We start from the raw sequence: 26,625 nt of genomic DNA on the forward strand, positions 1-26,625 counted from the left end.
CCCCACCAGCACGGAGTGGAGGGGTGGCACCACTTCCCTTGACCTACTGGTCAAGCATCCCAGAACACTGTTGGCAACAAGGGCACATAGCTTGCTCATGGCCAACTTGTTGGCCACCATGACACACAGATCCTTCTCAGAGCTCCTCTCCAGCAGGTCAGAGTGGTATATGTCATTAGCACAGAACAAAGCTCAGGAGATCTTACACTTTTAAGTAGATTGTCATACTCCACTTGTGGGCAATTTACATACAGTTCACGATCTTACAAGGCATACTTCATTTCATACTTCCATTCACAGATCTACTGAGATCAGTTATTTCAACAAGCCTTCAGATGATTAAACAGACAGCAAGGCTGAGACTAGCAGAGTCTAGCTAGTCAGAGACTAGCAGAGTCCTAGTGGTACCAGCATGGCTAGTCTTTGGCCAGCTTTCTTTAAATACTCAAGACATGACCATATAGTACAGACATTATTTTCCAACATCCAGTTATACGGTACTTTGTACCTTTAAATACACACACACAAAATGAAGCTGCATTCAGAGTACTAAATTTCCTACAGAAGGTGGAAAAATGAATGATGCTTTAAAGCAATTCCCTGATTAAGTTGTAAAATTCTTCCCAGGAAATGGATTTCCAGAACATGTTCTTGCTTCCATATTGATGGCATGTACTGCAGTATCAAGTTACCACGAGCATTAACATTAGCTGATTTTTAGGATGCACATTCTTCAGTTTTAACATAAGCAACATTTATTCCTCGTATTCGATGGTGAAGACTTCTAAGTTAACGCATGCTGTGTGTTCTGCATTTTCTAACAAAGAAGGATAAATCTGGCATATTTAACAGCCCTGACAGTAACCCTGCCTGGGTCTGCAGAAGATTTTGACATCTGTCCATCAAGTGGTTTATGACTTGCTGACGCGAGAGAATCAAGTCTATCCAAATTAGAGTGAGATACAGTCAGGACATCTAAGCAAACATATTAACTCTGCATTCAACCTCAATAAGGTCATCTTTAGATTACAGCAGTAACTAAAACCAATGAACAATCACAAAGGCGATTATTTCCTTCTGTACATTTTTATTATTTACATAATACAACAAAGCAAAGCTGCTGGGTAGTGTGGTTATATGCAATACATAAATATGAACTATCTGTACATGTCTGCATATCTAAGAACTGAACAAACAACGTTAAAGCAAAAACAAACTTTTTAATAGTGAAGTAAGAAGTAGGACTGAACATTGCAATAAAAATCAGTTCAAAAGTAGTATCTTGTGTACATATGTAACTATTTACAGATGAGAACAGGCATTACCACAACACTAGTCTAAACTGTACTTGTTTATATAAAAAACACAAATTCCATACATCACAAAAAAACTTCCATTATAACACAGAAGTGATATTACCAGACAAGCATCAGTGAAGTATACTGCCTTTTCTAGAGTTGTTATTGTACAATGCTGTAGATAATGCAGCCCACGCAACACACCCAAGAACACTAGTCCTACATCCAAGTACAATTAAAAATGATAAAGCAGCCCTTCAAGAGTGGTTCCAGCTACCACTTAAGTCTACAGTAGCTATGTCAGGTATGGTTTTCCATGCAAAGTGGTGCAACTGTTACATTGAAACTAGAAGAAAATGGTATTATTGTGAACTCGGAAGACATTGAATGTAAGGAGTATGTTGCTTGACAGAGCTGCTGTGGTATGTCTAAAAACATATGGAACCTGTGTTTTGTAAACAAATCTTACAACACTGTGCTACACAACAGTTTTTGCTAAGCAAGAAAAGCCGACAGTTCTGTTGCAGACTGTTTTGTAAGACCCCCATAGCACACTTCCTTTCTATGAGTAAGTTTCATGGTTCTAAACTTAATATAATTCATTCCAAAACAAACAGTGTTCTTCTTACAAGTGTCTTTTTTCCCCCTCAATGCAACTGCTAAGTTACATTCTTATATATGGCACCAACACTCATCTTACTGGAAAGGCAGACCTCTCCACATAGCTTAAATTCTGGTAGAAAACAATGGAGTGTTGCAACTAAAACCAGAATGAGATATTAATGACAGAAGTAGACTGCCAGCCTTTCTGATGTATCCTTTTCCAAAACAGGCACATAACACTAGCCAAAGATTATATACCTCAGACATTTCAAAAGGCAGATCTGCTGCAAGCATGCAGATAGCATACATCTGTTTGGCACACATAAACTAAAGAGTCTGTCCTCTGTGTATTTCTGTGCAGGTTTCTAATCATTCAGCTATATTCTAAGGAGGGCATACATATTTTCAAGGGCTGTACCTATCCAATCCTGCCTGTAACAAACACCCAAACATTCTGAAATATCATTAAGACAGACAAGACTGAAAAAAAAAAAAGAAAAAAAAAAGAAAAATAGAGCAACTTTGGAGTACATCAAAGGAAAATGGCCATGCACCTGCTCTTCAATGTTTTCCTAGGATATATTATAAACAAGACCAAAAAGTCAGTCTTTTGACAAGCAGTTCCATTTATATTCTCTGGATTTTTTCAGCCACAACCACTGGGTTCTCTTTCCTGATTTTTGCTGCAGCTTCTGCTTTGTAGTCATATGGGCAGTTATGCTTGTCAGAATAACGGTGAAGTCCACAAAATAAGTTTCCACAGCGGCAGTCAAATCCTGTACAAAGAAAAATATGCAGACTCACTAGGAAGCTTCGTACTAAAGTGAGCTGTAAGTTAATGGCTTATCTGCTACAGAAGAAAGTCGTATGTTTTCTCTTCTGATGTACAACAGCTTAACAAAAAAAATAAAAGAACATTTCCAAAACATGTCATTTGTAAGTAATTTGGATTTTGTGATTGACTACAACTTCATTAAGTTAAATCTTTTAAGAGGCAACTATATTAATATAGATCTGTTTAGCATCTAAGTGTTCTCCTACCTGTAAGGCCAACCTTCTTTCTGCACATGAAACATCTGTTTTTCTTTGGTTTGGGAAGTTCAGGAGCTTTCTCTTCAGTCTGTGAAGTACTTGGCTGAGAAACTGATGGGGTTGGTTGAGTAACAACTGTTAATGCAAGCGAAATATATAAAGGTTAAATTTCTTCATTTTCACAACCACGTCACACTATCTAGTATCAAGCATGCATTTCTGAAAAGATTACTTCCCACTTATTAAGCCTCTAAATAGGCTGTCTGAAGTACTACACAGACTAGTCTATGAAAAAGTAAACCACAAAGATTTTTAAGTACACTGCAAGTTCCCCTTTTGGGTCAAGTTTTCTCCATGGTTCTACTAGTCAGAAATCTAAGATATATTTAATGTACACCCAAAGCTGCATATACATTTAATAAAGACAACCACACTATCAAGAAAAATTTATTTTAAAATTGTAAAAATCTTGTCATGTGCAAAGTAGTTGAACAGAGATGATACCTATAGAGAATGTAATCAACTGGAACATAGTTTAGATAAAGAATGAATTTGTCAGTAATGTCACTGTCACAGTACTGGTTATTCTGCCACTATATACTTCTGAAGTAAACTGACCCAAAACCTGAAACAATTAACCAAAACAGCTCACAAATTACTGATTTCAGGACAGATCCATAATACTGCTATGTAACACATAATACAAAAGAATCTCATTAGGACATTCTCAGTAATTTGAAGAATGAAGTAAGGATTTCTCACACTCAATATCTGTATTCTTGAGCTGTATTTGGCTTTAAAGTGCAAGCAGGCGTAGCAAGGATTGACTTGTGCTCATGACAGAAGCAAGTGAAAAATAAATCAGTGACATTTTACTCAAGTTCTCAAACAAAATTTTATCATTCACAGAACCTGCATGAATGTGTTTATTTTCCTTTAAAAAATTATTCTCATCAAATTAAAGGTTATTTTTTGTTTTTGTTTTAATATCCTCTTTATTTATAGCCAGCTCTCATGGAAGAAAGGTGAGAGATGTATATTTTAATACTATCTTTAACACATATAACCCGTGGACCCTTTTTTCCTAGCACAGTTTTGCTGAGAACTCCAATCTGTCTGATGATATCCATTTTTTTAAAATACAAGGAGCAAACTACAAAATATATTCCAGAATAAGCAAAGCGCATAAGTCTTAAAGATGTATTTGTACTGAAACTCATGCAAACAAATAAGGTTTCCGAGTTCAGATTTTTTTGCTTCCCCTGAGTATTTAGATTTTTCAGACACCAAGAAGGAGTTATGCTATTTTACTATCTTTGCAAATTAAAAAAAATATTATTTTAATTTCATTTGTACTATCATGTCTGCATGTGCTATGAAAAATAAATGATCACTATTATCCCCAACTCCTTGGAAGCCTCACAATTCACTGTGGAAGACAGGCTGTGAACTACTGACTGGGGTCTAAGCAAGATTTATAAATGACGCAAGAAGTATTCGCCATTCAAAACCCCAAAATTTTATACAGTAAGACAACAGCTGCTAATAGTTTCTTAAACATCCATTTAACAGTCCTAATAAATTACAACGGCCCTTTACTTCACTTCTTGTCTTGTAGAGAGTTTTTTCTAAAAAGACTGTGAAATATTTGGTATGTTGCTTAGTCCAAAAATAACAAAATATTACAGGACTTGCACTAGAATCATTACTGTTGTCAGTACTTTTTGGAGTAACCTCTGCTACTGTGTTTGTTGAGACAGCTTCTTTGTAGTCATGATTTATTAACATTTTTTAGAACTCCAATTATGATGATCTGAGCTTGTTTTTTAATTCCAAAGAAAGCAGCATTAGGTATCAGTCAGTCCATGTAAGAGCCTCTGACCAAAGCAGGTTAAAGCACAGTGATGTAAGAAACAGCATAAAACTCTTGGGTACTAGGCTATCAAGCACCAGCTATGGCATATAAAAAAAGAAAAGGCAGCATCCAAAAAGCATAGCTGTCAGGCTCCTTTTAGGCTTACTATACTGTTTATGTGTTTAAAAATACAATGATAAATGTAAGTCATGACAGATAAGAAGAACTAGAAATATTTCCACACGCTGCAATTTGCTGTATAACTAGCTAGAAGGAAGCTTCATCTGCATGAGTACCAATTCACAGTATGAGCCCTCAGAGGCTACATGCTGTTTCAGTCAGATGCAAGAGAAAATGGATAAAAGAAGGGGCAAATCAAGAATGACCTAAATAATTAAAGTCACTTGCAGCATGCACTAAGAGAAAATTAAAGCAAGAAAAAGAACAACCTTTATCGCTGCCTAACATGCTCACAAGGAAGCAAATGAAAACAAATCCATCGCAGTGAGAATGTTACTAGTTACTGCAGGTGCCCTTTCTCCTCTGCTCAATGACCCTGAGCCAAGCGTTTGCAGAGACACATAGCAGCAGAGGAACCAGGAAATAGAGAAAATATCCCTAAGAAACTGCAGAGGCCCATCCCCTAAATAAGCTGCTGAACAGTATCTTTACTGAACACATCTTAGTTGTGCAGGAAAGAAGGAAAAGTAGAACTTGCAGAAAAAAAGGCAATACTTAATAAATAAGATGGGACAGAGCTACCTAAATTCAAATCAAAACATTCTGTTTATTACTTTAAAAGGAAAATGCCTGATGGGGAGTCCTTCCTTTCTGAAGACAAGTGCTCTAGTATTATTTGCCCCAAAATAATGAGTGCTTCAAATAATTGCAGTATAACCACCAGGGATTAAACCACTGGACAAAACTGCAAGTACAACAAATGTGGTTGCTTTTACCTACAGACCAGCTTCCTCAGTAACAATATTCCTGTTAGGATGAATTAAGCTCCATACTACCAAAAGGTGTTTGATCATTTCAGCTGAGCTCCTGCTGGCACATAGCCATCTCCATCACTGTAGTCACTTCCCTTCCCATGCTTTGGTATAAAAAACTAACTGACCAGGTTTACTCCACTTGGATTTTATCAGACCAATTCTTCTGTTACAAGCCTGAAAAAACTTCAGAATAACAGATTTTCAAAATTGGTTGAACCTCATTTACAAGGTCAGACCAAAGTAATAGTTATCTGTGGCTGTTTTAAGATGCATTACAGTCATGCAGAGAAACCTACCACACATCTACAGTAATAGAGTAACATAAGGCCAGAATCAGAGGTGACCAAAAAAGCCCACTAATGCAGGTATTGCATCATAACTCTGGAAACGCTTTTTTCACGTATAATCTGAATATGCATCTTTACAAAAGGCATGTGGGAACACTGATGCTGCTGATGAATGAAGTCAGCCACATGCCACAGCGTGACAGCTACTCAACCAAACATAGACAAATCCTAAAGAGAACAAAAAGAACTTTTCTTTGTCCAAGCTATCAAGCCTTAGTGACTTTTACTCTAGAACAGTTCTGTGGTAACTACATTTTCAAAATGGACAGTAGTTTTGCTTATGCAAACACAGCTGCTGCAGAAGAGCAGGCCTACTATAGTTACTTTTCTGATTCTTCACACAAAAAGGTATTAATCTGATGACTTTCAGTTGAAAAACAAATCTACTGTTCTTCAACACTCCCAATATTATAAGTAACCAGAAAAGGCTACTCAGCTAACATCAACATTTTAAAAACTTATTTTATGACTACATAAAAGTTAACTACAGGGAGATCTCAGCAGCTTCAACGGTACAACTATTGTAGGATTACTAAGTAAACAACCATGCTGGAAGAGCAAAAGAGCAAAGTCAGGCTTGAAACCATAAAAATAAAACTGCCTTAACTTGACTTCATGAATCCAACTCCATTGGCCATCACAGAAGTACAGGCTAAACTAAAACAGAAGAGAACAGAGGCAAAGTCTGGAGTAATCAGGAAGACAGCAGACTAAACATCTGCGGTACCAGAGCAGAAACTGCAGATTACCAAATCTTCATGTTTTGTTTTAAACACAATGGACTAGTATATAAATTTGGAATTTGAAAACATGAACAGTCCTTGTCATGTTTTGTCGATCTTCTTGAAAGCAAATGCTTTATTTTTCAGAAATTAGAACTGCTATGGCAATCTAGGAGCCAAAGATGAAGAGGCTGAAAAATAAACTTCACTTTTAATTTCACAGGCAAGTGAATGAATATATTCGGCAACATACAACTTATTTCCCACATGCCCAACTAACAAGTTTAAGATATTTTTAATGTCTTATTAATGTAAAGGCATCCTGGTTTACATATCACATAAATGCAGTTTAATTTGGTTACAAGGAGGACATGACCTACTGTAATCATTTCTGTTAAAAGGTTAAAACAGCATACTATCAGCAACAAGCACAGGACCACTGGTTGGGCCCTTAGTCTTATTTTCCAAGGCTTCAAGCCAACCTAATTTCACAATTATATAAAGCAGGGCTATCTATACATGTTACAGTAGACATGGGTAACAACACAAAAATAACCTGACTATTTTGAAAGCTACAGTCTATAGTTAAGAACATGGTTATGTACTGCAACATGCAAAACCGATCCAGAATTAACAAACCGATTATTACAGCACAAAAATCTAAGGAATACCAGCTATCATCTCATGCCTACCATTTTTCAAAAGCATCTTACACTATTACCTGCAACACACACTGACAAGATCTACAGGTAAGTCAAAGCAACCCACATCTCAACCTGAATGCAAGATAACATTAAAAAAAACAACAACAAAAAAACATTGGCTTTGTGAAGTAAGAAGACAAGTTAGTCAAACGCCATCTTTCACTGCCTTCTGAAGCTCATTAAATATTACTCGAAGAACAGAAAATCTGCAATGTAGATAGAATTAAGACTGCAGTTTAGCAGTTACCTGAGTATTTTTAAAATACCTTACATGAGAACAGAGATTTCAATTTTGTTCTCACTTTCATTACAGGCCATACTACTCCATAGCTGTGGCATCATACTATACTCTCTAAAATTGGGTTACAAATGTATTAAAAACAGAACAAAATTTAGTCACTAACATGCATGCTGATACCAATCATGCCTGGTAACAGGCACTTGAAAGGAGACTCATAACTGAACCATGGAAAGACATATAGACAAAACCAGAAAAAAATGCTAATAACATACTGTAACTTGAAATAACATGATGTTTAAACATACATGTTTTCAAAACAGGTATTTTTTTTTTTATATATTGTTCTGATATTATAACACAAAGAAAGAAAAGATTTGGCACTGAGTTCTTGTAATCCATGACAGGAACATAAAAATAAACAAATAGCTATGAGTAATTTCTTGAATGTTTTGGGAACATATTAAATTCTATTATTAAGAATAGTATAATTCAAACCTTAATAGTAATAAGTGTAAAAGCATATCAAAAGACTATGAGAATTATGAAAAAGTGGAGTTTGGACACAGAGGTCTTTAGATTTCTGACTTGCAAGTAGTTCATTGTATAGGGAACCAGATAACATACACCCCTGTTCAAATATGAAATAATAAAGCTGAACTAAGAAATTACAGATCAGGGGAAAATACAGTGTGCTAGAAATGTCAATTACAACCAACTGGGTGAGTTAGATCTGTAACACATCTTTTCTTTCAATTGTTAAGATAGGACTATTTTAAAACTTGATTTGTCTGAATGAGAATCCAGGTTGCAACCTCAACCTGGGAAAAAAAATAAAAACAAATAAAGCAAGATAAGCCTGTAAAGCTTTATTGTATCTAACTTCAGCAACTTCTAATTTAAACTACATATTGTTAAAAAAAAATAATATATATATATATAATCAATTGAACAGATGTAATTATTTATAGCTTTCTGGCTTGTGAAGGAAACAATGAAAATTTCACTTTCTAATGAAGTTCTGTCAAAAAAGAATGCAACTTCATGTCACTGAAGACGTTAAAAGGGGAGACATAGTTTACTAGAAGGTTATATTCTTCATGCTCTATGCTATCTGTAAACAGTTATGAAATTCAGTTTCTAGGGTCAGGCTGCACTCAGAATTAGACTGTTTTCATCAGCAACTTCAAGACTGTGGTATTATCTTAGACAGTTACAATTTATAGAAATTATCAGCTTTGTTGCTATGAATTATTACATATTGCTGTCTCAACTCCTCCTCGGGAGGGGAGAATGACATACTGAATGTTACAGGAAAAAGGAAGAGAAGAGAAATGCAACCAGTCCAGACCCAACAGGGGTTCTGAAGTCTAGGCCATATTTTCTTGCACACGAGATAGAAATCAACATACCACTAAAAACAGCGAATGCTTTGCATATCTCAGATATGCACCAAACCCTGAGATAAGCACATAAGTACACCATCTTATGCATCTACAGTTTGTGTCAAGGTGCAATACTTAAAAGCAAACTCCTGTTTCACAACAGATTTGCACTCTACAACTTCCTGAATGGAGGCTGTGATGAGGAGAGGCTTGGCCTCTTCTCCCAAGCCACAAACAGGACCTGAGAAAATGGCCACAAGTTGTACGAGAGGAGGTTTAGATTAGACAGAAAGAAAACCCTTTTTCTCTCAGAGTGGTCAGGCACTGGAATGGCTGCCCAGGGAGGTGGTGGAATCACCATCCCTGGAAGTTTTCAAGAGGAATCCAGATGAGGAGCTACAAGATATGGTTTAGTAGCTTGTGGTAGCAATGGTAATGGGAGGATGGTTGGACTGCATGATCTCATAGGTCCTTTCCAACCTTGCAATTCTCTGAGACTGTCTGAGGGACTTAGGTACCATAAACTCACAGAAGGGGCTGAAGAGGACCCCAAAGCCCAGTAGTTCTGTCAACTGTACCAAGGGCACAGCTGCCAGCCACTAGTTCATCTGCCCAGGGCAGATATCTAACCTGGCCCTGAATGCCTACAAGGATGAGACATCCGCAACTTCTCTAGACAGCCTGTGCCAGTGCCTTATCACCCTTATAAGGAAGAATTCTTCCCTATGTCTAATCGCGACCTAATCTTCTTTAGTTTAAAATAATAATATCCAACTTTTTACAAAGTCTCTTTCCATCCTTATGATAATCTTAAGCACTGAAAGACTGCAACACATACTAAGGCAGGAAGTTTTGTTCCAGAAATTTTCCCAGAAACATTTAAGTTGTATGACTGCTTTCTCACTGATTTTTAGATCAACTCCTAACAACTTTTACTGCTTTCAATTTGCAGGATTATTTGGAAAAAAATATAACAGTATGTTGAGCTGCTTTTGGATTTCCTTCCTCCCCTTTTCTAATCAGAAAGGCATGTGACACTAGCTATCATATAGCTCACTTGTTAAAGAAATAAACAGGTATTGTGAAAGTTGTACTGACTGAAGTTGTCCTTTATACATGGAAAAATGACAGACTACTATTGGCAGTTTCACTAAGAGTAAATTAACCTAGTACTTCACCACTGCTATCATTTAAATGCATTTCTTTGGCTTGCTTGACACCATTACAGGCAGGAAATCTTAAAGCAATACAGGTTCATAAATATCACAGTAGTTTTTAAGCTTCATATAAGAAAAACTCTTTTGATGACATTAGTTGCAATAAATTAATATTAGAAAGGAAATCTATTCTCCATTTGGACAGAACCAAGAAATAATACACTTTTGAAATGAACTTTAGCTGTTGTCACAGAATATCAACTCAGCATGGCCACTGCAAATGGTAAAACCCTCTGCAGAAAAAAAGAGTAATTAAATGTCAGTTGTTACAGCAAAACCTGAACTAGTTAAAAATCACTTTTATCCAGTGCTGAATAGTGTCTTCTGCATTTTGTACCTGCCTTCATAAGTGAAAAACACTAATTTCATCTTCAGTTTAAATTTATCAAGTATCAGCTTCTATTTTAATAATATATCTAAACTGTTACGTAAAAAAAAAATGTGGATACATATAGGTACAGAACAAATGCATTAAGGTATTCATTGAAATAGATGAATTGAAATAAATGAATTCAACCATCGAGTTGCACTTATGGAAGCAGTATGTTTCCTGTCCTCCTTCAAGCAGTTTGCACTTCTAAGTTTAAGCACTATAGCTACAACCTTCCAGTGCAAGAACAGAACTTCTAAATTAAAGATTAATTCCCAAATTTAAATAGCTTGCATAACTAAAGCACTGTTCTGTGGATATCTACTGATTTCTCAACTATTTAACCAATCTGTAACCGTTTTTGTCCTTCCCCCACTCTCATTTCTCTGTAGAGCAGAATTTGTAAGAAATCCACTCTTAAAACCCAACAAGCCACTTTGACTGCCATGAGTCAGGAGTCATACTGCTAGATTATGCATATAAATCTTTGACTTCAAAATTGACCACTTTACCCTAAATGCAATAACGGAGTACCAAAAAATTTTAAAAAAATGAAAAGATTGGGAGCCAGAACTAGTTTCAGAGGTATCAATTTGTTTTTAACCAACACTAAACACGCATCTTAAAGCTATATTCTAGCACCAGTCATTTTTCCTTGATTCCAAGGGAAGACTATTTAAAACATAATTAACTTTCTAAGCAGTTCCTGAAGACTACCACCAGAATGGGAGAAGTGTCCTCACGAGAAAGTAAGCAAACTATCAACTTCTGTTAAGTCACCAGCATACTCAGTGTTACTCCACAAACATACCTGGCTCAGACTCTGTTTTCGGTGTTACTTTTTCCTCTCTTGAAATGCTCATTTCTGTCATTTGCTGCGTTACAGGCAAAGCGGCAACAGGCACATTTCTGTTCATGTACAATGAAACATGTAATTTTACATCAGTTTGAAGTACATAATAAAAGCCTAAGATGTCCAAACCCATCAACAGACTACTGGTTTAATTAGTTTTGATGCATGCTCCTAACTCCTGCTTCCTACTATCTACAAAATATGTTTTGATTCTATTTTAGTTTCCCACAGAAGGAAACAGTCAAATCTGGAACAAATACTTAACCAGGTAAACTGCAAATGCAGCAGTACAACACCAAATATTTCAATCAGTACTCATTTACAAATATTTATAAAGAAAAGCACTGCCATGTATGCCTTGTGCTCCTAAGAAATTCAGTGAAGTGGGTCAAAGTTACTGCCAATCATTAACTTGCTATATATTCACAGCTCATCTAAAACTCAAAATAATACTTTCATCTTACCTTGATTTTTCAGATGTGCTGCCAGCAACACCATCACAGTTGTTTAAGCTAGTAGTATCTGCTCTCTGAACAGATGTAGAGTCTGAGGTAGGACTGTTTGAAGCACTGGCTGGTCCTACAAAACAAGAATTTAAGAAGTCATTATAAACAAGTTGTAGAATACATTAGTCAAATATTCTTGCATACACTTATGAACTTGGACACATTCATTACACTGCATACTACTTCTTACTTAAAAGACAGATTATATAACTAACAAATGAAATACGATATAAGAGCTCACATAAGAATATACTGACACTAGAAACAAGTGGAGAAGAAAATTAAGGGTGGATCACAACATATTACATAGGAACACATTTCTATTTTACCATGTTTTGAAGAAGTATACTCTTTGAAATTCATTTTTCATTATACAGCTTTCAGAAATTTTCCCAAAATGTGTAACAGGATTATTCTTCATCACCTGTATGTCTTAATTAAAAATATAACAAAACCAAGAAAATAGAGATATTGTAAACCCTTACCCATTGGGCTGATTCTGCCACTGTTCTGCTGCCGTTGAAGATGTTCTTTGTAGCAAACAGAACACATCCCATTTGTCCTAGGATTTCCATAAAATCCACATCCTGTACTACACAGCATAGGCCCTGGGGTCTGGTTTGTCTCCTGAGTCATCTCGATGCTGTAAATAAAAGCAAGAACTGCATTAGGAGTGGGTATGTCACCAAAATCAATTATAGGGTTACAGAATTAAAACATGTCTGCTGATCCTGCTCCCATAAGGTGATATCAACATTCTTAAAAAGAGATTCATGGACATTAATGAGCCATTCAATACTGCAGTTGTATTGCTAAGTAACATCACTATGCATCTTTAGGACAAGAAAAACAATTTATTGCACCAATACTGAGAAGTTCTATGCTTGTTAGACATTGAGCTGCATGTACAGGTTATGACCAAACTCAACTGAATGGCAGCAGTACTGGCAACATTTAGAATCTGTATTCCTATCTTTAGAAGGAGTTTCCAAAACAAGGCGTTAAATACTCCTTGGGCTGTGTATGAAAGTTGATCCCAAGTATTAACTGGCAAAAACAAGTGCACAGCAGCCTCTTCAACAGAATGTAAACAGTATTTCTGTAATTAGATTAGACCTGATTTACTTTTCCAAGTACACGCCATCATGCTGCTAACACTTTTCAAAAGAACCATTTAAAGTATTTGTATTAATAAAGTTATATCAGGAATTCTGAACCAATAGACAATACCTTAATCATATCACAAATTGCAGTTGCTAGGAATAAAAATACTTCCCCTTCACTGTTGGTTAACCTCCACAATGCAAGGTAAGCAGAAAAACTGATACAGCAACAAAACCCTTGACTTGCAAGTGCAAGAAAACTTGAACAGTGTAATCAAGCAATATAATACAAATTGAGGACACATTAAGTATATTGCACTTGTCTTCACAAGATTTAGAAGCACTATAACTTGGCATGTGGAGACATTTTCATGTCTTCTCTAAATGACAGCCTTCCTACTCAGGAGAAGTCAAATAAGAGACATTTCACAGCTGATGCTTGTAAGAAATCAAGAACACTGAAAGCTCATTTATTAGGCTGCACAGAAAAATCTTTTTACAATTAATAAATGCCACACTGCAATTAGTAAACTCAAATTTCAATAGCTTGGTAACTGCTACTGACAGCAGCCTTTGTCCAATTAAACTAAGTTTCTAGGAGAAAAGTAATTCAGAAACAGAAGATAAGTAGAACTTTATTCCTCCCCACCACCCCCAGGTGATTATGGAACCTAATTTTTTCCCAGCTATAAATAGCTGTTTTGGTACATGTAGTCATTTCAGGACTGTACAAGTTCACACTTCAGTAAAACACTCAACAATATTACACTTCTACAGCCCTATATGTCAGCCTCAGAAGTCAGCATAAATTGTGACTAAACTACACAAATCTAGAACTTCCCATCTACATCCTAGGTTTACGTTTAGACAAAAACAAAGAGTCCATTTCTGCCCTCTTGTTAAGTAGGTAAAAGTTCAAAACACTATCAAATATGCTGCCACCATCAATCTCAACTGTCATGCTCCAGTTCAGATTAGTTTCAAGTAGCGAATCAGATTAATGTTGTGAATCGTATTTTACCACCTAAAGTTTCCAGCTGCTAACACCGTTTTCAAAATACTACAAACAGCATGAATTCACAACTGCTGCTCAGTAGCTTCTTCCACTACTTGAAATATATGCCCTTAACAGAATGGGATATTCTTCAGCCCTTCAGAAACAGTGTTTTTCAGGCTTCTGAAAGAAGTCCAGGTCTAACCATTTCCTTCAGAAGCATTCATCACACACAGGCAAATAGTTACAAAACACTTACCAAACAAAATCCACTATCCAGCACACTAAGTTTTGCTGTATCAGCTTCTGAACCAGCAACAGCAGAAAGAGCAGACAAATTACAGACTTTTCCAATTCCTCCCTACTGGAACACCTGAGAGTGTCAGTATCTAGCTAAAGTGTTCCTACACATATAGCTCCACTCCTCTGGAAAGCCAGCTCCTGATGCCATCACATGTGCACTGCTTTCCTTAATATTTCTCAGAAGCACAGGTCACATGGGTGAGCGCATTAGCTTCCGCCTGTCACAAGGCTGCAATGTGACAGACTGAGCTGGAGGCTCAGACACAAAACCCCGTCAACAGGGGCCTCTGAAATCAGCTTCTATTTATATCTCCAAGGGCTGACAGCTCCTGTACAGCCCACAAGGCCGAGGCAGCCATGCATACACCCACTGCGAGAGGAAAATATAAAATCTGATTAAGAGGACTGCGGCTTCCTTTCTAAAGGAAGATGGAGCACAGAGACTGAAATTCAATCAGGGAAGTGCAGCATCGCTGGCTCATCATCCCCAACAGCCATTTTCATCCCCAGCCACAGCGGGTGCTACAACGGGCCTCCTAGCTCACAGTAACGGCCCCCGACCTCCTGGGGCAGGAGGCGGCTACAGCAGCCGAACCGCTTCCTTTTTGCGGGGAGGAAAAATTCGCTCAGCACCTCGGAGGGGTAAGCCCTGCCCCGAGGGATGCTGCTGCTTCACCCCGTGCCCTCGCAGCACGGAAGCTGCGCTATTCACCCCGCATGTTGCCCCGGGCGGTCTCCCAGGGCCGCGTAGCGGAGTGGGGATGCTCGGCCCGGCTCTGAAGGCCCGGTGCGGCCCGTCCGCCCAGCTCGTAGACAAGAGGCGGGGAGCCCCGACATGGCGCTCCGACGGATCGAATTCTAACGTTAGCGACCGGATAGTGATCCAAACCGCTCTTAAACCAATCAGAAAACCCGGGGCCCAATGACCTACATGCCCCGCCACCTGAGGGACCGCCGTTTGCAAAGAAAAAGCCAAGTCCTGGCAGCGAGGCACCGCGGATGAGCACGGCACGGGCCCAGCGCGGCGCCAGACAAAGAGGCCGACGCTGCCAAGCGCCCGGAGTGCGCTACGCTTTCCCTGCCCTCTCTCCCCCCTCCCCGAGGGTACCGGTGTACAGAAGCCCCCACAGCCGCCGGGCCCGGAGGCCAACTCCGGGGATGGGCCCGGGCCCGAGCCGCACGCAAAGCCCTGAGTCACGGCCCGGCCGCCGCCGGCCCCGCGCTCCCCATTGTGCCGCCGCGGTCAGGCCGGAGCCTCCACCGCCCTAGAGAGATGCCCTCGGAGTCGGCCCCGCCGCCCGCTCCGCGCCCACCTACCAGGTACCGGCGGCAGCCGGAAGCTCCTCGTCGGGTGTCGGAGAAGGCTGCGGGCCGCTGCCGGGACAGACAGGCTCCGGGGACTCCGGGGAGCAGAGCCGCGGCCGCTTCCCTGCTCTTTTGTATCCGCTGTTGCCGTGGACGTCGTGCCAGCGGCGCCGGCGGGAGGCGAGCCCCACGCTGAACCGAGGGAGGGCGGAGAGCAGCGGCAGGCTGGAGTCACGGAGCGGCGAGGAGGAGGAGGAAGAAGAAGGAGAGGAGGCGAGCACCGCTTCCTCCTCTCGGTCTCGGCGCCGGCTCCTCCCTCTTCCTCTCGCCCTCCTTCTCCCCCTCGACTCCGCCTCACTGTGTCGGGGCATGCGTACTGCTGCGAGAAAGGAGTGGACTGAAGGGAGCAGTAGGCAGTAGAGCGGTAGGGCGCCTGCGTTGGCTTTATGTGTCCGACGCGTGCGTTGGTCGCGCGGTGCCGCTGCTCGCGGAGCCCTGCCCCGACGGGTGGCCGTGACGTCACAGGGTGAGGGCCGCCGCGCGGGAGGGGCGGGGAGCCGTTGGGGCCGTTTGTGTGGGCTTTGCCTTTCGCTGCTGCGGTCTGCTGGGTGCTGTCGTGTTACCACCCGGCAGGCAGGGATTGGAAACGTTAAGTTCTGGCTGGTGAATTTGTGCGTGGTTGGACCTCGAGATAAAGTGGTTTTTTTGTCAAAGGAAAGAGAATAAAAAGTCTGTGTTAGCAGAAGAGTTGCTTCCTTACTGTAGGTGAGGGAGCTCTGGCACGGGCTGTCTGAGGGCTGTGGAGTCTTCTCAGAGGTCTCCAGAAGCCTGAGCAGCCTGCTCTGGTTGTCCTTGCTGTAACAGGGGTAGGACCAGGTGGTCCCAAGGGCCCAGCCAACCTCAGCAAAGCTATGTTTTGGAGAACCTTATTTATTTAGGCTTCCTGCTCTCATAGAGAGCAGCGTGGGGTAGTTATGCCTTAACAGTTCATTTGGGAGGTTCAGTGCCATCGTTGGTTGCTCTGACACTGTAAACTAAGGGCAGTATTTTATAAGGAAGACTAGGAAGGAGAAAGTACTTGTGTTCATTCAGGCATTACATACTTAAACATAGGTCTTCAGATGTAAAACTGCTTTAGATAAATGTGAGCACTTCAGCTTTAAATGCAGTTTCCACCTTTATAATTGGTGATCAGTATATTGGCTTTATTTATAGGCCTTTGCTTAACTGCTTAACCCAAAGAAAATGGTTAGGTTTGAAATGCATGGCACAGTGGAAAATGCATCACTGAAATTACTAGAAAGTCTTTTTTATTTGTTTATTTTTTTATTTTTTGGCCTGACCTGTCTCTGGGAGCTGGTCTTCCTTACTTGTGGATAAGATGTCTCCTGAGACCCAGAATATTCTGAGGTACGTAATGCCTTCAGTTAGATGGAACTGTGCTGTGCTGCAGGATAGCACTCTGCAAAAGTAGCGTTGGCTACTGGCACTGTGTTTGCTGCAGAAGTCTTATTGCTACAGAACAGCAATGAGTATTTGGAATATCTTTTATCTGAAGCATTTGGACTGATCTCAATGTCAGTAGTACAAAATAATTCCATCTGTTATGAGGGAAACATGTAAATGGTGTTTCTTGACTTACAGTGCTGAAGAGAACTCCTTTGAAAACAGCACTCTCAAGGGGTGAGTAACTTCATCACTTTGAAGGGTAAAGTGGGAAAGGAAGCTGAAGTGTGTATTACGTGCCATTTGCAGAGATTTTGTGACTAAAACTGAAGATTTTAAGAGTCTCAGTGCCTCAGTGTCTCAGTGTAAAGGGTGATCAGTAGATCAGTAGTGCTGCAGAGTAATGACCACTTCTCACAGTATGGCAGGGCAGAGGATAGAACAGTTTCAAGTGAAAATTGTCAACTTCTTTGGCTTCTTCCAGGGAATGCTTCTTCTTAAATAGCAGTGTTTTTTCAGTAGATTTATTGACAAAATTTGTCTCAGTGACATGGAGCCACTCAAAGATATGGCATCTCAGAGGAATGGGAGAATTTCTACTAAGGACATTTGCAAGCATGCTTGTCTTCCAGTTACTTTGGTATGTTAGTTGACTTAGAAATGCAGCAGACATAGAAACCAGGAGATGGCCTGGGGTTTTAAGAGTGTGACATCACTAGATATGGAGTTCTGCTGAAGCTGCAGAGCTAGGAGGCTGTCTGTTTTTATGAGCTGTGGCCTCTGTGACTCTTAAGCATTTTTATTTACTAGAGATTTTCTTCATTCAAGGCTTAAACTTCCAGGCCCATCTGTTTCCTTTAGTCATTCAGGTCCATCTACCTTGCTCAGGTGTGAAAGGAAATAGGTCTCTCTGATATTGTAACTTTGTTTAACTTTTTTTTTTTTTTTTTTTTTAATCTACCAACAGGATCAGAGTGTCTTATGAAATCAAATGCAAACATGCTGCAGCATTTCCCCAGTATGGAAGAGAACTTTCTATTTAAATGGCTGGTTATATTAAGTGACTGAATCATATTCTCATTCTTCAAAGCAAACCACAGCATAACTGAAAAGAAGAAAAAGGGAATAATGAAGTAGTAATGCATTTTACTTAACTCAAAGAGCCTGTCATCTATGCTGTAAGCTACTTCCTAACTCATCTGGAATGTTGGGGACCTTAAAAGGAGACCAAGGTAACTTCATTACATTACCTAACAAAAAACCAAGAGGGCAAAAGAGTACTTCCATCTTTAGAAGCCACAACATAAGAAGGGAGTCGTTTTGGGCTTCATGTTGGTCAGCTCAGAGGCACTGCAGGTAAGCTGTGCATTTGAGAAAGCAGGTGGATTTACTTAGAGAGAGTATTTTAAACAAGTCCACTCAGCTGAACATCCTCATTGTGCATTAATAACTAAAACAGTATGCTTTTTTTCAGCTGGGACAGAGTTGATTTTCATTGTAGTGTCTGATGTGATACTATGTTTAGGTTTTAGGAGAAAAATCAGTGTTGGTAACAGGTGTTTTAGTTGCTGCAGAGCAATGCTGCACAAAGCCCAGGGTGTTTCTGATTTTCAGCTTCTTGTACAGCCAGTGTCTTCTGAGAGAAAAAGGCTAGGAGCACTAGAAGCTGGAGGAGGACAGAACCAAACCATGACAGCTGACCCAAACTGGCATCTTGCCAGACAGTATGACCAATGGGAGTTGGATGGGGGAAGGCCACTACTGGGAGACTGGGTGGGCATTGTGTGTCACTTACTTTGTAAACATGTTAGTATTTATATTATTACTATTATTTCTGTCTTTGTCAGTAGTTTCTGTCTCAACATATGAGTTCTAACATGCTTTTTTTTTTTTTTTTTAAGTTCTCTCCTCTAGTTGGGGGGAGAGTGAAAGACTGTCATGATTAGTTGCTTGCTGATGTAATCCACAAAAAAAAAAAACACCAACAAAAAAACAACACCCCACACACCTTCTTACAGCTCTTATTCCTTTTTCTTTATTCTGTTTCCTCTCTCACTTCTCTCAGGACCTGACTCCAGTATTTCATGGTCATTACATCATCACTATGTCCCCACTGTGGCTGGCACACTTAGTACTTGTGTAAGAAGAAGAAGTTACCTGTAACACCCTTCAGACATCTCCTGGATGGGCTGTGTTTGTACATGTTAAAAGCTGGGATGAGGATGCGGGTGTGTGGCAGATACTTCTGATACTTCCAAAAAACATTAATGATAGCTACATCTGCTCTCTTACCTTGTGAGTGATCTGTTGCAAATTCCCACCACAGTGTCATACTTGTGACCTCTGTTCTGGCCTGACTTGTGATCTCTTGGTTTGGCCTGAGCCCCACACATCTAAGCTACTCTTTAATGGTCTGCATCTCTTCTGCCATTTTCCCAGGAAGGGCTCATCTCTGTCCATCCATCACAGCACACCAATATGGTGAGCTGTTTCATGAAAATAGCTTGTTGCACGCGCTCTTGTTTGGACATGTAAGTCTCCTGTCTTCATTAAACTCTGATTAGTGGAAGTGCTGCAAGGCAAAAGCCATCACCTCTCAGCTGATCAGGTCCCAGGTTTCTTTCAGAATTTAATTATTAAATTCAACATCTGTTATCTGCTGCTTGATCAGATGCTTCTTTGAGCTATACAACAGTGGTAATGGGCTTCTAGGAAAATCCTGCTCTTTATTTTATATTAACCTGAAATCCTCTAACATGTCTCTAATCAGCTCTAACATGGATAATGTTATTTTAATCCAAATAAAATGAAGAACGTTTATTATTTTGTATACTAAATTGTTGATGTCTCAGTTCTTGGGGTGTTCAAGAAACGTTTGGATGTTGTGTTGAGGGATATGATTTAGCTGGGAAGTATTAGTGATGGTTGGACTGGACTGGATTCTACTCTGCCCTGGTGAGGCCTCATCTGGAATATTGTGTCCAGTTCTGGGCTCCCCAGTACAAAAAAGACAGGGATCTCTTGGAAATAGTCCAGCGGAGGGCCACTAAGATGGTGAAGGGCCTGGAGCATCTCCCCTAAGAGGAGAGACTTAGGGAACTGGGTCTGTTTAGCCTTGAGAAAAGAAGGCTGAGAGGGGACTTGATCCAGGTTTATAAATACCTGAGGTGTGGGAGCCATAGTGGTGAGGCTGGTCTCTTTTCAGTAGTGCGTGGGGACAGGACTAGGGGTAATGGGATGAAAGTACAGCATAGGAAGTTCTGCACGAATTTGCGGAAGAACTTCTTTACGGTGAGGGTGACGGAGCACTGGAACAGGCTGCCCAGGGAGGTGGTGGAGTCTCCTTCTCTGAAGATATTCAAGACCCGCCTGGACACCTACCTGTGTGACGTGGTGTAGGGAGCCAGCTTTGGCAGGGAGGTTGGACTCGATGATCTCTAGAGGTCCCTTCCAACCCCTACAATTCTGTGATTCTGTGATCTTCTAGGTCTTTTCCAACCTTGATAATTCTGTGATTCTGTGTGATTCTTCATTATGAATCCTAGAGTAGGCCTTGGTTTGAGGCATGCTGAGTTGTGAACTCCTGTGAGTGCAGCAGATTAATGACTCAGTTTGTCTTGCAGTGCTGATCCTAAGCAACATTTGTAGTTTCCCTCACTCATTGCACTAATGGCATCCCAGTCCTCTTTGGATTCATTTCAACTTTCAGAACCTTATGAGTTCCCAAAGATGTATCAGTTCATGAGCTATTATGAATAACGTGCCGTTTTTAGCTTACTTTGTTTTTTAGACAGACTGTTCATACTGTTAAGCCATGTGTCTTCCTTATAATGGTTTTCCTGGAAAAGAAACCTACATTGCCTATTGTTTACATCCATTTATCTTGGCAATTTAAATTTTCTAGATTTTCTTTTTCTTTGGATTACTGGTGTTTGGTGACCATCCGTCTTGACACAGGAAGCCTTAAGCATAACCAAGTCTCAACTGTAGTGAATCAGCACAAGTTTTCATTTATCAGAAAGGAGGATAGTAGTAGGTGGGTTTTGTGGCAATACTGTTGACAAATAATGAGATAGGAGCATTTAGTTGAGTGGAGAAACTGCATTATGAAAACAGGTTTATTTTCAAAGTGTGTTTGTTTAATGCAGCATATACATGTCCTAGTTCTCATAATGGTACCTTCTTTCAGCTGTGTCTGTGCAGCTATACAGAGTTTGCTAGTCTACACAGCTTTACTTGTGGAGAGTGCCTTGTGGTACATTCCATTGCACCTGATGTAAAGTAGCCTTTCTTGACCAATATGAGAGTATATCTAATATGAAATATATCTAATATGAAGTATAATTTTTTCAGGGCACAGAAGTTACTCAGATTTCTGTGTGAGATAATATGATTCTTTCAATAAGGCAGGGCCTTCATTTGGAACAGGCCACCTTTCTATCTTCTCAGAACTTGATATATTTTTTTTTTCTTTTCTTTTTTTTTTTTTTTTTGAGTTAATTTCTAAGGAGGGGCTATAAGAAAGAAGGGAACATGCTCTTCAGCAGGTTCTGTTGTGACAGGACAAATGGACTATGGAGGTGTTTAAGGTCAGACTGGATGGGGCTTTGGGCAACCTGGTCCACTGGGCAGTGTCCTTGCCTATAGAGTGGGGCTGGAACTAGATCATCTTAAAGATACTTTTTAACCCAGTCTCATTCCTGGAAATGTTCAGGGCCAGGCTGGACCAGGCTCTGATTGACCTGGTTTAGATGTGGATGTCCCTCTTTGCTGAAGGGGAGTTGGACTGGATGACCTTTAAAGGTCCCTTCCAACTAAAATGATTCTGATTCTGTGAGTTTGGATATGGGTTATAATTTGCTCACATCTGAGATGTAAATATTTGGTGGAGATACTGCTGGTTATCATCTATGTCTGTCCTAGAATCAGAGAATCATACAGCCGTCAGAAACTTTAAAAAACTTTAAATCCTTTCTCATGGGACTTTTCAGGAACTTGCTGTTTTTTGTTTTCTCTGATGCTGGAAAGAATTCAGGGATAACTCTGAAATTGCTCAGAACATACGTTCTGATCTCATGTGATGGTCTGTGGGAACTTCGTGAGTGGCGTAGTATTGGGTCAAATTCAGCTATGGTGCATTTCCACATAAAGAGTGTGCAGTGGTAGAGGCATAAAAAGAATTTTAAGCTTCTTAGATCCTTTACACAAAATAGACCTTGGATTTCTTGTGCCTTGGAGCTATTTTAAGCTACACCTTGAATATGAGTTTAATATTTCCTCTGAGGTATCATGGGTATGACACCTAGCAGGCAATCTGGACAATATTCATAAAAGCCTTCAAAAATCTTTACTTAAGTGTTTCTAATAGCTGTGCAGCAGATCACTGAAACCAGAATGTGAATTAATCTATCTTTGTGGCTACTGGTTTCTTGCAGTACCCAGTTTAGACTTCTGCAAACAAATTCTCTGCATGCCTTTTCTATGCATGTAGCATTCTTCTTGCTAAAGAGCCTCAGAAGATGTTTACTTAAGTTGTGAATTTAAAACCATGCCTGATGATTTTTCTCTTGAAAGCTGTTTGCCTCAAACTCCTTCCAGAAGTGTCACTCTGCTTGTTTTGGCAAGTCTTTTAACTCCTTGCAACTTAGTCTGCTTTGAAAAAGTGTAGACAAATGCAAGTAATTTTCATTAAGATATAAGTTTGTAACTCATGTTTCATTTCCAAAGGTAAGATGTTTTTGAGGAAAGCATTTAGCTGCTTCTGCAGGTGTAGTTTAAAGCACAGTGAATATACACCATTGGCAAATCAGATAAGGTATTTCTGTCATTACCCTCCAAAGTACCATGAACTTACAGACTTCATTTATCTGTCATCTTAGCACCATGAAATTCCTTTGTCAAGTGTTCCTGAACCCTCTGAGGTCTTTGACAGAATCAGTTTCTAACTTACACTTTTCCCTTTGGTAACAAGTATTCTATTACTCTAAAAGAATAAGAATACTATTTAACTGGGCTTATATATATGGCAATGGTGATGCAGAAGGGAACTGCTACAGACAGAACTGTCTAACCAGATTCATTGGCCTGATTATCCTTCCATTTTTGATAATGCTGCATGCTCCCACACATTCTGATCTGGAATAATAAAAAAAGGGAAATAGAGTTTAAAAGCAGCAGAGATAGGGAGAATTTTTACTGAGGGATGGCATTCAGTCTGGACATAATAATAGATATTTTTAGGCCTGTTCTGAGCATTGTTGATCACCTTCCCAGGTACTCTGGTTTAGTTCACCCATCAGTAATGTGGCATACTCTTTCATCTCAGGTTTGAAAATAACCTGTGGATTTTTTTGTAAAATAAGAATTTCAGCAATTAAAAAAAAAAAACAACAACAAGAAAAAAAACATCAACTAATAAAACTAATAAAGCTGTGTCATACAGATTTCTCCATCTAGGAAAAATATCTTATTGTTTACCGGAACATCTAGGAGGTATCCATTTGTACAAGCTATAATTATCTTGCTTCTTTTTGCACTAAGTCTAAGCATCCTGAATGTGCTACATATACAACCATTGTCTTAGACTTTAAGTTCCTGGGCACAACTTATTTCTTTGAAGCATTTATAATTCTTTAATTTTTTTTTTCCTTCTGTAAAGTTTCTACTGTTGATAACTTTCCAGTTATCACTTGGTTTTAACATACCTTATTTAAAAAAAGAAAAAAGAAAAAAGAAAACAAACAAACAAACAAACAAAAAAAACAAAACCAAAACACTGAGAGTTTCTAAATAAAGATTTTGAAGCTAGATGTCCATGGAGGAATTTACCAATAATTTCACAGAACTTTCAGGACTTCGGATTCTCACCTCTGTCAGAACTGAGGTCCCTAACCCTAACCCTAACTGCAATCCTTAATTGTTCATTGTTCATGCAATTCTTTGTCCACAAGGTCACAATGACAGCATTTTTAGTACATTTCCAGTGCTCTTTCACAAAACCTTCGCTCTGCAGTAAGTATCTCATGAATAAGTTGTGCAAGACTTTTTTTTTTCTTTTTTTGCGCACTGAAGAAAGCTCTCTTTTCCATGTGTTCCAACAAGGCACATATGAGATAAATTAACGTTTTTCCTGGGAAGAAATCAAGTGATCAGATGCATTTCTTAAACATGGTTTTCAGAACGCAATTGAATATCATCTCAACGCTGTTCCTTCTCTCTTATTCAGGCAGTTTGTGGAAGAAAGTGAGTTATCTTTCCACTTCATTTGATTTCTCACTTCAACATTGGAAATGCATGATCAAGTGTAACACCAAATAGTGTGTTTTAATATTTAAAACATTTCTTTCCTCTCTGTTTGTTTTGACTAGAACTTCAAGACAGGCAGTACACCTATGAGCAGTGTCCTGAATAAAATGGTCACTACTGTAGCTCATAGGATATGAAACAAAGATCAGGATAAATGAGTTCCATGAAATTTGATTTTGTTGGCTCAAAAAGAAACTTACTGTTAAAGTACAATTAATAATCTAAAATTATGTTGTTTGTTTGTTTTTTGTGCAATTGCTAGCATTATACTTGGAATTTTTTTCAAATTTTCCAATGCAGTAGTCTGCAGAACATGATAAAAGCAACTGGGGAATACTTAAGTACAACTGCTAATGCTGAGACCCTGCTTTTCACTTGCCTCCTACCAAATTTGGGATTAAATACCTGTGGGGAAAATTTATGCTACAGATGTGTCTTCGTGCTGTTATCTCAGACTTTATGTGCTACAGACTCTCCAAGTGCCAGAATGTTTGTAATGACAATAACTGTGTTTTCATCAGCTTAGCTTCATTCATTTGTAAGAGGAAAACGGTAGATTTTATTACACTGGTGTCTGAGGTATTTTTCTGGAATAACAGTGATTTGGTAGTATAATTTAGTAGGCTTTATGTAAGGGGAATCTTGCTATCAGACAGAGGGTTTTCACTGCAACGTGTTTGCAGATGTTAATGTTAGTAGTGACATTCTGCAATTTCTTTTGCTTCACTTTGCAATCTTATTCTTCTTTGAAAACCCGGTGAGAATTGAGAAACCATTTGAGATCAAAAGTACTTTTGTAACATTTGTGGAACAGCACAATCTTTCACCAAAAACAAAATTAAAAGTTGAAGTGCTACCATTTGGGATGGGCACACAGGGGACACAAGAGATGAGACAGAAGATTCAGGCCCCTGTGTGCTGCTGGGACAGGGCACTGCATGGAGGCAGACCAGGACTCTTACCAAGAAACCCATTAATTAAACACTTGCATTTGCCAGCTAAACATTCGTATTTGTGAATGCCAGCTAACAGGCCATATCTGGCACCTGTTGTTTCTTCCCTAGGGCAACTTATCAGGAACAAATGGGGACTGCATGCTGATATCTGCAATTCAGTCTGAAGATGCACTTCAGTGGAGACTCAAAAGTGCATAGCTCAGTTATCTGATCCTCATACTTATCATTTTCGAAGCCATAATGATGAAAGCAGTATTGAAGCCAATTAGTGATGAAATTGCAGCCAAGGAGGGCAGTGGGGAAGCAAGAGGAGAGTGGGCAGAAAATTGTCTGTGTCATTAGAAGAAACATACATGTGGATGTTATCAGTCTCAAAAAGATCACAGAATCACCAAGGTTGGAAAAGACTTCCAAGACCATCTAGTCCAATCATCCACCTACCACCCGTATTTCCTGACTAAACTGTCTCTTAGTACAGCATGTAAACATTTATTGAACGCCTCTGGGGACAGTGACTCAACCGCCTCCCTGGGCAGACAGTTTTAGCACCTGGCTACTCTTGCAAAAGAAAATTTTTTCCTCACATCCAACCTGAATCTCCCCTGGCAGAACTTGTGTCCAGCTAGTTATGTGGGAGAACAGGTAGACCCCTACCTTGCCACAACCTCTTTCCAGGGAGTTGTAGAGAGTTATAAGGTCTCCCCTGGGCCCCCTCCAGACTAAAGAATCCCAGTTTCTTCAGCTGTTCCCCATAAGAGTTGTACTCCAGATCCATCACCAGCTTCACTGCCCTTCTCTGGGCATGCTCCAGGGCCTTGTTGCATTTCTTTTAGTGAGAAGCCCCAAAATGAACACAGTACGTAAGGTACAACCTTATCGGAGCTAAGTACAGAGTGTTGATCACCTCCCTGCTCTTGCTGGCAACTCTGTTTCTGATTCAAGCCAGGATGCCACTGGTCTTGGCCGCCTAGACACTCTGCTGGCTCATGTTCAGCCAGCTGCTAGCGATCATTCCCAGATCCTTTTCCTCTGCACAGTCTTCCAGCTGCTCTGTCCCAAGCCTATCGTGCTGCCTGGGGTTGTTGTGG

General features: G+C 39.7%; 1 protein-coding gene and 1 long non-coding RNA gene across 7 annotated transcripts in view; one reads left to right on the forward strand and one right to left on the reverse strand.

Annotated features, from left to right (window-relative positions):
- Nucleotides 1-1,067: 1,067 nt before the first annotated feature.
- ZFAND5 (zinc finger AN1-type containing 5) lies at nucleotides 1,068-16,309 on the reverse strand. Of its 3 annotated transcripts, none has more exons than XM_015849129.2 (6): nucleotides 15,843-16,309; nucleotides 12,611-12,768; nucleotides 12,084-12,198; nucleotides 11,578-11,675; nucleotides 2,943-3,068; nucleotides 1,068-2,677 (listed from the first exon to the last, which is right to left on the reverse strand). In XM_015849129.2, exons 1-6 carry the CDS (start codon nucleotides 16,199-16,201, stop codon nucleotides 2,529-2,531), a joined length of 1,005 nt encoding a protein of 334 aa, XP_015704615.1. In that variant the 5' UTR covers nucleotides 16,202-16,309; the 3' UTR covers nucleotides 1,068-2,528. The 3 variants fall into 3 exon arrangements, with proteins under 3 accessions (XP_015704615.1, XP_032297131.1, XP_015704617.1); XM_032441240.1 differs by lacking the exon at nucleotides 15,843-16,309 and adding an exon at nucleotides 15,238-15,319; XM_015849131.2 differs by lacking the exon at nucleotides 15,843-16,309 and adding an exon at nucleotides 14,482-14,694.
- Nucleotide 16,310: 1 nt separating this feature from the next.
- The window catches only part of LOC107306202, a 60,802-nt gene continuing 50,487 nt past the window's right edge, over nucleotides 16,311-26,625 (forward strand). For 3 of the 4 annotated variants that reach the window (XR_004305525.1, XR_001552037.2, XR_001552038.2), the window contains exons 1-3: nucleotides 16,311-17,240; nucleotides 17,475-17,513; nucleotides 18,244-18,632. This is a non-coding gene — a long non-coding RNA (uncharacterized LOC107306202). Of the gene's footprint in view, nucleotides 17,241-17,474; nucleotides 17,514-18,243; nucleotides 18,633-19,341; nucleotides 20,114-26,625 lie in introns of those variants that run through there. The other variant, XR_001552036.2, reaches the window with a different exon arrangement.

This window comes from Coturnix japonica, chromosome Z (assembly GCF_001577835.2).
Source record: "Coturnix japonica isolate 7356 chromosome Z, Coturnix japonica 2.1, whole genome shotgun sequence".
NCBI classification, from domain to species: Eukaryota; Metazoa; Chordata; class Aves; order Galliformes; family Phasianidae; genus Coturnix; species Coturnix japonica.